Consider the following 14,035-nt stretch of genomic DNA (forward strand, 5'->3'; position numbering starts at 1 on the left):
CTCCATAGGACAGATGAGAGACAAACCTGGGATAAATACCTGTTCAAATCAACTGATTCTCATTTTGAGCATCCTATCTCTCTGGTCAACATTATACTTTCTTAGTCTTTTACTTTCTTAAAAAAAAACTCTGTTGTATGTACACATGTACATGTGTGTGTGTGGATGTGCACATGTCTGAGTGTGTGCATGCATGTGTGCATGTGTGCATGCATGTGTCCAGAGAACTCTGTGTAAGAGTGTGTATGTGTGTGTGTGTGCCTGTGTCCAAAAGAACTCTGTGTAAGAGGTGTGTGTGTGTGTGTGTGTGTGTGTGTGTGTGTGTGTGTGTGTGTGTGTGCCTGTGTCCAGAGAACTCTGTGTAACACTGGGATTTGAGCAGGACACAATTTTTACTTCATTTTTTCTGTGGTGCTAAGGATCAGAACTCAGGTCAGGTGGCTGACTGAGCCATCTCCCTACTCCCCTCTTTCATTTCTGGAATGCTAGGGCAGTAAGGCAGGGGTTGGGTGGGCATAGGGGTTTTGAGGAAACAGGAAGTGGGATAACATTTGAAATGTAAATAAATAAAAAAACTAATAATTTTTAAAAAGAGAAATTTAAAAATGTCTTCTCAACCAACACCCACACACTGCTTCCATTCTCTACTAATAATTTAATCAGCAGTATAATCTCCTCCCTCATGTGTAGAACTTAGAACTGCATTTCTGTACGTTTCTGTGAGGGCACGCCAAGTCACCCTGCCAGACTGTTTCTCACGGGTGTTCCTCCTCTTGCTTCCTTCCGATATAATCAGATTATTTGCAGGACTGAGTCCCCTGGAAAGCTGTGGGGTTGCTGTAATACTTACCATAGCATTGCACATAATAGTTGTGAATAGTTGCTGAATGTTCTCCTTCACTGAGCGCGACTGTTGTTTAAACATCATTGATCCTCGTAGTCTATAAAGAGAGTCCCATTCTATATAATGAGGAAACAAGACACCCAGCAGAGTCACACTGCCAGTAAGGAGCTGAGAGGCGGGAAGGGCCAATGCAATTTGGCTTTAGGGCGCACTCACTTCTGCATCTGAGGGGTAACATGATCAACGCCTTTCACCATCTCACCAATTCTCTGCCCGCAGGGTGAAGAAGCTCAAGGAGACCCCTGGTGGCTGTGCAGCATGGATAAGAACATGGGCAGTCTGGAGGATTTGGCTGGCCTAATATGGAGTCAGAGCTGGCCAAAGCCCATAGTCTCGCATTCTTGTAACTCTGAAGAAATACAGAAGAAACTGAGTGAGCAGCAGGTAGGATGGAGATTGCTATGCCATGTGGCCCATGTTCTCTTGACCAGAACCTCAGTTTCTTAAGCCACAGTACTTGCACTATTGTCCTGTGTGCTTGCAGATCTAACTTAAATATCCAGTTCTGAGGTGGGAGATGCTCATAGACGCATGCACACTGAATTGACTAATCCATTGGAACAGTGTGTGATGTATCAGTAGAGTCCAGGCAAGATTCTGTCTCTCTGTCTCTTTGTCTCTCCTCTCCTCCCCTCCCCCCTCCCCCTGTCTCCTCCCCCACCCCGTGTGTGTGTTGTGTGTGTGTGTGTGTGTGTGTGTGTGTGTGTGTGTGTACACCCAGGCATGTGTGCACTATAGCATACATGTGAGGGTTGGTCCTCACTTCTTATTTTGTTTCCACACGGGCCTCTTGTTGCTTACTACTGTGTCCACCAGGTTAGCCAGCCACAGGCTTCTGGAAATGCTCCTGTTTCTGCCTCCCATCTTGTCTTAGCTCTAGGAATTATAATGCATGCTACCTATAACATCTGGGTGTACATGCTTCTGGGCATTCAAGTCAGGTTATCACATTGGTGTGACACGCATTCTTTCGGTTGAACCATTCCTACAGCCCACCCCAGGATCTATTTTTTACCATTCATTACTAAGCCAGTTTTACTCTTTTGTGTAGTGGTGTGTGTGTGTGTGTGTGTGTGTGTGTGTGTGTGTGTGTGTGTGTGTGTGTATGTTCACAGATATAGACAAGGTCAGAAGTGGCATGGGGGTCCCGTGGAGCTAGTTTCTGGGGATCTGTGAACCTCTCAATACAGGTAATGGGTCTTTGAACTGTGGCCCTCGGCTGAAGCAGTTGGCATTCTAAACTGCTGAGTCATCTCTCCAGCCCCCAGTGCAGTCCATTTTTATCTTTCAGTTTGTGTTTTGCAAATCTTGCATGGGCTTTTTTCCAGATCCATCTCCTTAGATTGCCCTTGAGCTTCCAGGATGTCATTAAACAAGTCTTGGGAAACACTCACTCAGGAAAATGAACCACTGCTGGGCATGGCAGCGTCACAGATCAGTCTGAGCTGGCACAGAGCCCCTATCCACATCCGCAGGCTTTCACAGTAAGCACCTTCAATCCCCTGCAGGGGCTGCAGAGAGACATTGAGAACACAGCACAGGCGCCGCCTGTCCTCAACTCGTGTGGAGGTCCTGCTGCATGATCAGACGCCTGCGCCACCGACATGAGGACTCCCAATCCAGCAGCCACACGAAACCTGGACCGGCGGTGGAGGAACATCTGCCATGTCCATGGAGAGGAGACTCAAGTGAGCTGGGATGGGGAAGTCAGCAGACCAAACCAAAGAACAACAAACACATACCAACAAACAACGCCCCCAACCCGAAACGCTCCATCCATTTTTCCACCCACTGTATCTACTGTTTACTGTTTTCCATTGGTTAAAAAGTCCAGAAATAGCCTGGACCTCCCCAAATCATCACTATCTACATATAATTGCATATAAATAGGCATAAAGTAATCTAAGTATAAAAAGCCAATTTATATTGGAACCAACAGCTTAAATATTACATAGAAAAATTTAAATTTTCCCTTGCGAAATAAGTATGACTTTATTGAATCTGTTGTCACAGATAGGTAACTGTAATTAAATTAAATTCTACTCTTCATGTTATTACATGAAATAATCCACACTCAAAAGAGACAAAATATTTCACGTCCCTGGGTCTAGATTTAGAAATCTAGATTTAAATGTATAGGTGATATACATATGTTTAAACATAGGGACATTAAAGTCACAAGGGCACTAAGAGGAGGAAGGACTCTAGAAGAAAGAGATGGGGAGGGTTGAGAGGGAGGAGGAATGGGGATGGAGTGTGGGGGAGGGAGAATGGGGAAGGGGCAATGGAGGAGGAAGTATTTAGGAGAGAAGGGAGACAGCAAGAGGAGAGGGAAATGAGAGAGGGCCATGGGGGAGAAGTAGAAAACCCTTGGGCAATATTGCTGCCAAAAATGACATTCCAATGAAACCTATTGGTTTCTGTACTATTGATTAAATAATAAAAACTTTTTTAAGCTCTTCAAAAATGCCAATGGCAAAACTCAATGGCCTGAACTTTTGGGACCCAAAGCACAAAAAACCATACTGATCTTTGGCCAGTCCTAAAAGCTCCACGCCATTACTCCGTCATCAACTTAAATCACCTGAGTCTGACGCTGGCCTTAAAGGAGATTCCAACTTCTAACTTTATTTAATGCATTGGTTCAAAAGCAGTGTTTACACGTAGGGTTTCTAACTGCAGCACACCAGGGCTGTTCGCGAAATGCATTTTAATATCTGGTTTGGACTAATTTTAAATTGAAAGCTGCAAGGGCATCTTTTGAAAACCAACAGCTGTTTTATTTTAGCTCCCACAGTTGTCGTCTCTTTCCCCAAGGGTTTGGTCAAAGTTGTTATTGTTTTGCACAGCAGTTGCTTGTCCGGGCACTCTTAATCCCACTGAGGGTATATCAGACAGGGAGTTCTGAACATCCACAGCCCTCTTAGTAATACGTGCCGCGCTCTTCCATCTTTCTGCTTCGCAGAATTGAAGAGACATGGCGACTGTAAAGAAGTTTCTGGACTGATGACTATTCTCGCCTTTGAAGACTGGCTGGAGATTCTTCAGAAAGGATTATTGCATTCCCAGTTCTTCTGGGGGTGCTATACAGCTGCAAGGAGGAGCTGAAGAAGTTTGAGGTGATTATGCTGCCAAATGTTCAGCTGCTCATTGTAAAGGTGAGACTAGCCAGTTGGTAGCTGGTGCCACAGAGCATGAACTGACTAATGTGCTACATGTTAATATCTGCCTGAATATTGGCAAATGGTTTTGTAGCCACGGGTAGCCTCTGTGAGAGACAAAGAACGGTAGTGATTTTATTTGAGGATTATCAGAATTACAAATAAGATGGTAATAAAAATAAAAACATCAGCCAAACACAGTAGCAGCAGATTCTCACAATCCCAGCACTCAGGAGGTTGGGACAGGAGGATCCCAAATTGATTTAGCAAATGGGCTAACTTGTCTGAATGAGGAAAAATAGCAAAGAAAGGAGAGGGGAAGGAAAATAACCTCCTGAAAAACAAGGTTCCTAATTCTCTCCCAAGCCCTTGCATTATTCTTATTTCAGAATTCTTCATCTATGTCTTCTAAGATTGAAATATGATTCTTTTTATAATATGAAAATCTACCTTTAAAATGTATTCTCTCAGTTCTTTCACATTATGGGAAAGCCAAAGACAGGAAGGTGAGACACAGGGGGATTGAGGCAGGGAGAGAAAATCATGTTGCTACATGGAAGTTTCAAAGAATCAAATTAACAAAATACACAAGAGTGGAGGCCCTAGGGAGAGAAAATCTAATAGGAGCAGAAGAGACTAATATTGTCCTTGAGCCACGAGGCTTTTAAATTACCAAGAGATGAAAATGGCAACAATTAATTTCTTAGGAAGGAATCATTAAATCACTTTGTAAAAGGCCCCTTGCCTTCACAAGCTCAAGTCCACTCTGTAGCTCTGTGACAACCTGAACCCCAACCATTGGGTAACTGATTTTCCCACAGACATTGGTGTAGATAGAACAAACCATTCTATACACACACTGATAACACATGCATGCCTGTGAACTCATTGTAAATGGTCCTGACATGTTCTAAATAGTCCTTTCCTGTGCCCCACTGGTACATTTTCCTCAGCTCTCCTCAAGACATTTATAAATGAAGCTAGACCTAAACCCATAAATGACTCACCTTTTCTCCTGTGACAAGTGAAAATGCCTGTGTAAAAGTTTTCTTCTCAGGAGTCTGAACTTGATGGAGAACCTCTCATAATAGTGCTTGATGCATGGAATAAGTGATTCTGAATGACCCTGAAACTAGACCACTAAATTCCTAAGAAAATGTAGAGTCTGGAAAGATGGCTCGGGGTTAAGAGCATACTGCCTTCTAGATGTTCTGAGGTCAATTCTCACAATACATCGCGGCCTACAACCATCTGTAATGGGAACTAGCACCTCTTCTGGTGTGTGTCTGAAGACAGCTGCTCATCATATATATATAAAATAATTAAATAATATCTTTTTAAAAAATGTTTTCAGCAAAAAGCCACCGCAACTGTCAAGGGAATCCAGGTCACCCAGTGCTGGTGGAAGTAACCTGTCCTATGCCTTGTAGTGCTCTGTTTTGTAAAGGTTAAACCTCTCATAATTGGCTTATAATACAAAGCAGATTGTATGGATCATTTGATGCTATTTTGGACTCAGATGGCCAGCACTGAAATAATTGATTTCTACCAAGTATCATTAGTCTTAAAACTTAATTTTTGCAGACAGAAAATGTCACAGAACAAAAAGTTCTGCCTAAGGATCATTCATTCAGTCACATAAATGTCTGAAGGACATTGGGCATGCTAGATGCCAGCCCCTGCGGCTAAAATTCCTTCAGGGTGGGTAGATCCATGTTCTGATGCAACCAACAACGAAGTTGAACCTCCTTTCTGCACCTCCCTAATTTCTTTAGAACTGAGGCCTAATTTCCGTGGGGATGGGTGTTCTGAAAGCAGCTCTTAGAAGGTGAATCATTGCTAGAGCAGGGGTGCCAGCCTGTGAGCAGTGTGAAGATCCAAACAGCACTGAAGCGTGAGATGCTCAGAAAAAAAATTTAAGTGAACCATTCTTAACATTTGGGTTGGGGTGTGGGATCAAGTCAGCCACAAAGCCTGGTGCGTGTGTTTAGAGTGAAGCTGTGTTTATTTGTGTGGGTGTTTGGTTGGTTAGTGCTGGGCCCTGCAGTGGGGATAGAAGGAAGTGCTAGCATCTGTACAATTTCCACTCTATGTCGTGTCCTCAAGAGCAGAGCATCCATGCACTGTGCCAGGATAACAAGTCTGGCATCCTTTATGAAAAGCTGACCAGTTCATCAGCAGAGAAGAAAGGCCCTTCTTCAAACTGCAGTGTCTTTTGTTGTTGCTGTTGTTAAAATGGAAAGTTACTTATGTTTTTTATACTAAACTGATTTTCTTAAAAGCAGGGTTAAGGCTTACATTAGAGGCACTTCTGCCAAAGATGGTTTTAGTTTGATTCCTAATGGACACCAGAATTGAGGTGATTTCTGCATTTTGAAGAAATTACATATTCTATAAAATGCACAGTGCCATTTTACATATTGTTTCTCAGTATGGATATGGAAATCTTGAGAACATTTTTTGATCTAACATGTAAACACATGTATATGTTCTGTAGTGATTTCTTAGGGAAGATTTGCTTCCCAGTTATTATTTATTTTATGTGTTTCTTTTTGTTTTTCAAGACAGGGATTCATCTATCCCAGGGTAAAAATGGATTTTAATAAGCTATCAGTTATTAATATAGATATGACCAGCCTCCAACCTGTGGATTTATTCATTTAGCTTTGCACGATTACTGGAACATGTCCCCTCATCTAATTTTCTAATGGCTAAACTGGCTACTTCCCCAACTCTGCTTCCCAAATACTTTCTGTTTGAGTCTGTCCAGTCATTTCTGTCCGGCAGTCTGTTCTGGGGGGCATTTACTCAGACACGTGCTGATGGTCCAGTGTACATGGGAATTCACTCATACAGAGTGAGGCAGCCAGATCTTGGGGTACAGAATTTAGTATTTGAATATATAGCAGCACCAGACCAACCCCCAACAGCCCAGACTGGCTTTCAGTTCCCTAGGTAGCCTAGGACAACCTTTGAACTTGATTCTGATGCCTCTGATGCTGCATGTTGCTGCTTCCAGAGTCCTGGGATTACAGATTTGTACCTCCACACTTGGCTTATTTAACCATCATTTTAAAGCTATATTATGTATGTATGCACACACCTATATGTGGATGCTTGTGTGTACATTACCAATATACAGTATATATGCATACATTTTGCTTTTCTATGTATTTATTTATAACTACAATCATTCCGTTCTGTGGATTTCTTGCTGGCTCTTTGGTCCATCTGCTGGGTCTGGTTCTGTGCCCCTGGCTGTGCATGAAACCAAGAGATGTAATAACCTTTGAGTTATGACCTCAAGGGATCTCTCCCCACTGATTCACTTCCCTGTGGCTTCAGGCTTTGGTGGCTGCAGGTCCACGAGAGCCTGACCCAGCTAGAGCTCATCAACAAACAGGGCACGGTGCCTGGGGCCAGGAGAGAACTGCACAGACTCCGCCTGCAGCCTCAGGCAGATGGGCCCATGGGGGGGCAACCAGAGATGGACGTCCTTACAGAAGGGTCACCTCCCATCTTGGCAGGCTCAAGGTTCTGATTAATCCTTGTCACATAATTCTAGGGACTAGAGGATAAAACCCTGGCGAGGGAGACATGTTCTTAGGGACAGTGGAAGTTGGAAATGGCAGGAGGAGATGGAGGGGCAAGGATATGAGGACAGCTTAGGGTGCTCCATGCTTGTGAGGTGTTGACTTCCCAGGTTAGAATTGGTTGGGCCAGGTGCGTGCAGGATCATGACAGTGAATGCCATTTCCTCCTCCCAGCATTTCATTAGGCCAGCGTGAGGAGTTTGAGACAGCACGGACAGCATTTCTGGTTCGGCTCACGGAGATGGATTTGCAGCTCACCAATATCGTAACATTTTCTGAATGCCATGTTCAAGCTTAAAATAAAGCAACTCAAGGTAATGAGTCAGTTATTTCTGCAAACTATCAGTATGGAAGAATGCTGGAAAGGAGAGGGTTCGCAGATTTTTTTTGTAGAGCTGAGTAGCGCAGCCTTGAAACTTAGTTCTTAGTGAACAGGAAAATAACCAAAGATACTAAATATGTGGAATTTTGGTTTATTTTGATTTTTTAATTTCTGAGACAGAGTCTCTTCCCTGTAGCCCTGAGTGTCCTGAACTTACTCTGCAGACCAGCCAGGCCTTGAACCAAGATATCTGCCCGCTTCTGCCTCCCACGTGCGGATTAAAGGTGTGAGCCACTTATACGGGTAATGTTGAAATCTTTTAAATGTCTCTAATCCACAATTAACATAAAACTTAAAAAAATATCAGCTTGGTTGTCGTTGTTAGGGATTTCTGTTGTCATTGTTGCTTAACAGATTACTTATGTCCAAGATCTATAGAGAATTTAGGTGGTTCTAGTTTCAGGGGGAAGAAGGTACAACCTTCTATGTGCTTTTATTTTGAAAAAACACTTCCTTTATTGTTTGTATGCAGGGAGTCAGGGAAGTCCATATGTGGCTGTGTTCACTGGGTGTCAGAGACCAGTTTATGGTTGGTTCTCTCCTTCCATTATGTGGGTCCCAGGAGTAAAAAGTCCCCATCTGTCCCCATCCTGGTGGCAAACACCTTGACCTGTTGAGCCATTTTGCTGGCTCACAATGCTACGCTTCTTCGGGATTTCCATGCCACACAGTCCACATTTTTGGAGGTTGGTTGATTGTAAAGGCTACATCATTCACTGTACAATTGAGACTCAGTGTAGCTAGAGACCTTCATAGAAAGATGTGCAAAAAAAAGGAGCGGTAAACTTAATCATGATCCAGACAGTTTCTCGACACATATCTCCAGAGAATCTGATGGGTGGAGGATCATAGGCCTTGCAGCACTGTGGAGAGGGAAGACAGGAAGTTTTCTTGAGAGTGAGTTCCAGTTTAGCATGGACTATACTGTGAGTGTCCTGCTTCAAAGGAGCAAAAAACACTAATAAATAGATGGTAACGTGATGTATAATTTCTGTAATCCCAGCACTTGGGACTTACAGGCAGGGGATCAGGAGTTCAAGATTATATTTGTCATATATCAGGTTTGAGACTGGTATGCTACATGAGACTCTGTCTCAAAAAAAAAACGTATATGTATGTATGCATTTATTTATTTTATTTATTTATTTATTTATTTATTTGCTTGTGCTGAGAATTGAACCCAGGATATCATAAGGCATGTATAAACTATACTACTTAATCATCTCCTGTAATACCTACTACTGTTGTGTTTTTTGTTTGTTGTTTTTGTTTCCTTTTTTAGGAATACTTACAGTACCCGTGTAGTTTGAGTAAGACTGGCCCATAGGCTCATATATTTGAATACTTCATCAGGAAGCAAAACTGTTTGAAAGGACTAGAAGGATTAGAATGTCTGCCCTTGTTGGACTAGGGTGTATTTGTTGGAGAAAGTGTCACTGTGGGTGGCCTTTGAGGTTTCAAAAGCCCCACCAGACCCAGGCTTTCTCTTGACCTGCAGATCAGAGTATATAGCTTCTTAGCCATTGCTCCAGCACCATGTGTGTCAACCACACTCCCTGGGCTATAATGATATTGACTAAGCCTAAAACTGTAAACAAGCCCCAAGTTAAATGCTTTATTTTATAAGAATAACTCTTGGTCATGATTTCTCTCCCACAACGCTAGAAACCGCAGTATCTAAGACAATGCCCAAAAACTTTTGTTTTATGATGAAACAAAAGAAATTACCTTTTTATTATATTACAGATGGAATAAATTGGGGTTACAAAAAAAAAAAAAAAGATGGAATAAACCAAAATCATAAACTCTAAAGTTCTGCCCAGTGCTTCTCCCTGCCCCTCCCTACACAACTGTCTCAGCAACTCACAAGCAAATCAGTATTCCAACACTTCAACAAGATGTTTCCACCAATTGTATTTTGAATTTTGAGATTCTGAAAGAATTTTGAAAGCATTACTATCCTCCATTTTTCCTTACAGTCTTTCTCATTAGTGGCAATTTAAACTATTCCAGGACTTATTCTTGACTGAATGAACATCTGTCACTTGAAACTTGTCCCCATGATATCTGTCTTTGAAATCATATAGACCCCTTATAGAATAATCTTCCCATCCCTTGCTTTTCAAATCAGTATATTTTTATGTTTTGATGCTTATGTTACAAAACAACCAAAGAATCACATGAGAATCTGTGCCCCCTTCCTGTACACATGTGACACATGGGATGGCATATATTACGTAAGCATCATATATTTTTTCATCATATATTTTACCAGGAGTCACCAGCACTATTAATGCCATGATGGTCACTCACTTTCTCTGTTATCTCCACCCATACTGTAGTAAATTTTATCACCAAAGGCCCATATCTGACTTATTCCGTTTTAACGTGACCTTTTACTTTAGAAAACAACTGCCTGGTCCTTGTCTTGGTCTTTTGTTTACAATAAGTCAGTATCCCCGTGTTGTCTTTCTGACACTGAGAGAAACGGTACCTTATGACATTGTTTTTGAGATGTAACATTCACATTGCTCTTGCACCTTAGGTTTTCCAACAGGAGATCTCTACTGAACCATGCAGATCGGAGCAGATCATTGCCCAGGAGAGCAGCTGATAGAGAAGAGCTTGCGCCAATTGGATGCCGTTGTCATCGAGGAGGAGCTGGATGAACTCCGGACGCCATCGCCAGGAGGTTCGGACGGTGGAAAGATACCACAAGAAACTGATCCGCTTGCCTGTAAGTAGCACTTGCTTTTTTTTCTTTCTTTTTTTTTTTTATTAGATATTTCTTCATTTACATTTCTGAATGTTATTCCCTTTCCCAGTTTCCTGTCCATAAGCCCCTATCCTTCCATTCTTTCTATAGCAGTTCCTCCCCATCCACGCCCTTTACCCCCTCACATGACTGGAGAGAATTGGCTATGTGGGATTAGTAGAATAGTCACCAGTCCAGAGTCCAGAGGAAACATCTGGGTTTGTTGCACGCTTTGATTCCGCTTATCTATAACCCTTTGACAAGGCTCTTACCTCCCTCACCCAGTTTGCCCTAAACTTTTAAAATGGATTTATTCATATCACCATCTTGTAGGGACAGCTGTTTTGTTCACTTGTTGAGGATCATGTATTTCCACACACCCAGGCAAAAAACTGGTAGATCTTTTCTATGGGATATGAGGTGTAGCTTCGAGAAGAAATGAGAGGGAAGTGTTGAGCAATTGCTCAGCTTGTGAGGTAATGTTTTGAAATGAATCACTCCCTTCTGTTCTTTTTTTCCTACTGGCCCCTCATTAATTTTCATCTCATCAACAGCGAGTTGTTGTTATCCAAACACTTGGGAATTTCCCTGAGATTAAAAACATGTTTTATGTCTAGCATGTAGACTCAAAAGTATAATGTGCCATATCGTGTGCCTGTTGAATTGGAGACGCTACTTGGTCCATTATTTATATACTTTGTTGGTTTTTTAATATAATACTATTAAATTTCCTATAATGGTCCTTGAGGAGGTTTTAATAATATTCTCAGGTTACTGTGACTGACACACTGAAATAGATGAATACATAGGAGTTTCAAAGCAATCAGGAAAGTTCTGTATTTGCCATAAGGTTGACCCCATGTGTCAGTAGGATGCTGGCATTTATTGATGGTCTTACCTGTTTGGCAGTAAGAGGCAGACCTTCCTTGGCGGTAACAGAGTTGTGACTTCTTTTAGCTACCAGATGACCATGACCGTGGACCGAGAGAGCCAGATCTCAAGACTCCATGGCCTTTCAGACCTACACTGGCAGGACCTCTGAAGATGGCATGCCCTCCCACAGCCTTCTTCCAATCCCCCTCCCTCTCCCCTTCCTCAGCCCCTCCGGAGTGAGCGGTCAGGGAGAGATACCAGCCAGCGTGGGACTCCATCCTCTGGAATGGGACCACGATGAGACCTGAGTTTCGAGACCTGAGTCAGCATCCTCAACTCTGGGCTTTCAGAAGATGAAGAAGCAGAGAGGACAAGGAGTTCTACCTCAGGGAGCCAAGTTGGATTGTCAGGTAGGAGAGAAACTTCCCAGTTGGGAATCCATGGAGGACACATCGATATCTGACTCATATATTTTGAAAGTTATAAGCATTGTATGGGCGCGCAGTTTTCCACACAGGACGAATAGGGCACCTGTCCCAGGGCTAGGCAGAGACTTTGTGTGAGACTAGAAGGGTGATGCTGAGTCCATGAGGTGAACATGGGTAGTGAGCAGAGGAAGGAGGAGAGAAGGAACCCTTGCCGGGTGATCAACCTTGGTGCTTTGGGTCATCTGAAGTTTGTCAAGAATAAATTAAAGGAAAAGTATAGAGGCGAGAATGGAAGAAGGAAAGATGAGTAGGATCTGGCCTTGAAGGACCAGTCCACCATGGAGAGGAGTTTGGCCCTTACCCTGAAGGGTATAGGGATCCACTGGAAGATTAAAGGGAGAGAAGGACCGATGTCTATTTTCTTTGGCTTATCTTCCTATACACACCATGTTTGGTAGAACATAGATTGAAATGAGAAGGTTCTCGGATGAAGTTATTTACAGAGCATAGATAATTATCTATAAGCCTGAATTGGGAAAAACAGCTCCAGGAAGGTGATGATACATCATGAGGACAAACCTCCCCCTGCTCCCACACACCAGATGATTGGAAAGAGGTGGAAATGACCTCGGATCAGCTTCTAAGTGGGAAGATGAAGGCCCCTAGCTGAGAGAATACATGGCATGCAAAGAGATGAGGGAGGCGAGTTGTGAAATGGGGGGAAAACAGACCTGCTGTAATCATCCTCATTTTGAAATATCTATAGAACCCTCTATTCTAAAACCATTGTTTAGAAGTAGACGCATGGGTCTAGGTATAGGTAGGCTTCTGCATAACCTGAATTCTCTGAGTACAGGGGAAATGATGCAATAAAGCACCTCTGAGAGAAACAGGAAGAAAATTTAACAACAAACAGTGTCACGTTTAGTGAGGGGGAGACTGGGAATAGAGGACCTTGCAGAAGACAACCAAAGGATGCAGATAGTCTGAGACGCGAGTCCAATACCAGGTATCACGTGGGTCTTCAGCCACACGTATAGAAAGCGAAGAAGTAGGACTGCCCTAACCATGGTTGATCCTAGACAGAAAGTGCCCTTACATGCACGGGCCACTTTACAAGACATGGTACAAAGGCCGAACACAAACTCTTAGTGCTATTTGTGCCAATTACATGCGGCATTTTAACATTAAACCAGTCCACTTGTTTATGACTATTGTAATGTGGCTACCAAGACTTTAAATTTGCATTCATGGCTCACATACAGATATAGGCAACAGTGGAACTCTAAAAGCTGTCTGCACAGAAATTCCCTTTCTAATCCAGACGTGGTGTAATTCGTCTGTAACTCTAGCACTCAAGAGGTAGAGACAGGAAGATCAAGCATTCAGAGTAATTCTCTGCAACTGTATTGGTTACTTTTCTGTTGCTGCGACAGAGCACTATGACCGAAACACAACTTAAGGAAAACGTTTATTTTGTTTTGTTCTTTTGTTTTGTTTTGTTTTGGTTTTGGTTTCTTTTCATCCATTTGTTTACATCTTGAATGATATTCCACTTCCTGGTTACCCCTCCACCAGCCCCCCATCCCACATCCACCCTCAACCCTCTCCTTTGCCTGTATGAGAGTGCTCCCCCACTCATCCACACTCTCCTGCCCCACCACTCCGGCATCCCCCTAGCTGGGGCATCAAGCCTCCCTGGACCCAAGGGCCTCCTCTCCCATTGCTGTTAGGCAAGGCCTTCCTCTGCCCCATATGTATCTGGAGCCATGAGTCCCTCCAGGTACACTGCTTGGTTGGAAGTCTAGACTCTTGGAGAACTGGGTGGACAGGCCAGCTTATGTTGTTCTTCGAATGGGGTTGCCATCCCCCTCCCCTCCTCCAGTCTTTCTGCCAGCTCCCCTACCAGGTTCCCTGAGCTCTGTCTGATGGTTGGCTC

General features: G+C 43.1%; 1 protein-coding gene across 1 annotated transcript in view; it reads left to right on the forward strand.

Annotated features, from left to right (window-relative positions):
• Window positions 1-11,976, forward strand: part of LOC116893526 (nesprin-1-like) — a 136,239-nt gene extending 124,263 nt beyond the window's left edge. The window contains 16 exon segments of the mRNA XM_032895251.1: window positions 1,124-1,155; window positions 1,158-1,288; window positions 2,413-2,567; window positions 2,569-2,592; window positions 3,870-4,041; window positions 7,427-7,468; window positions 7,470-7,567; window positions 7,569-7,615; window positions 7,844-7,953; window positions 7,955-7,972; window positions 10,586-10,637; window positions 10,640-10,716; window positions 10,718-10,777; window positions 11,753-11,802; window positions 11,804-11,923; window positions 11,925-11,976. Of these exon segments, the coding sequence (XP_032751142.1) occupies window positions 1,124-1,155; window positions 1,158-1,288; window positions 2,413-2,567; window positions 2,569-2,592; window positions 3,870-4,041; window positions 7,427-7,468; window positions 7,470-7,567; window positions 7,569-7,615; window positions 7,844-7,953; window positions 7,955-7,972; window positions 10,586-10,637; window positions 10,640-10,716; window positions 10,718-10,777; window positions 11,753-11,802; window positions 11,804-11,923; window positions 11,925-11,976 (1,240 nt within the window).
• Window positions 11,977-14,035: the final 2,059 nt, after the last annotated feature.

This window comes from Rattus rattus, chromosome 2 (genome assembly GCF_011064425.1).
Source record: "Rattus rattus isolate New Zealand chromosome 2, Rrattus_CSIRO_v1, whole genome shotgun sequence".
In the NCBI taxonomy this organism is placed as follows: domain Eukaryota; kingdom Metazoa; phylum Chordata; class Mammalia; order Rodentia; family Muridae; genus Rattus; species Rattus rattus.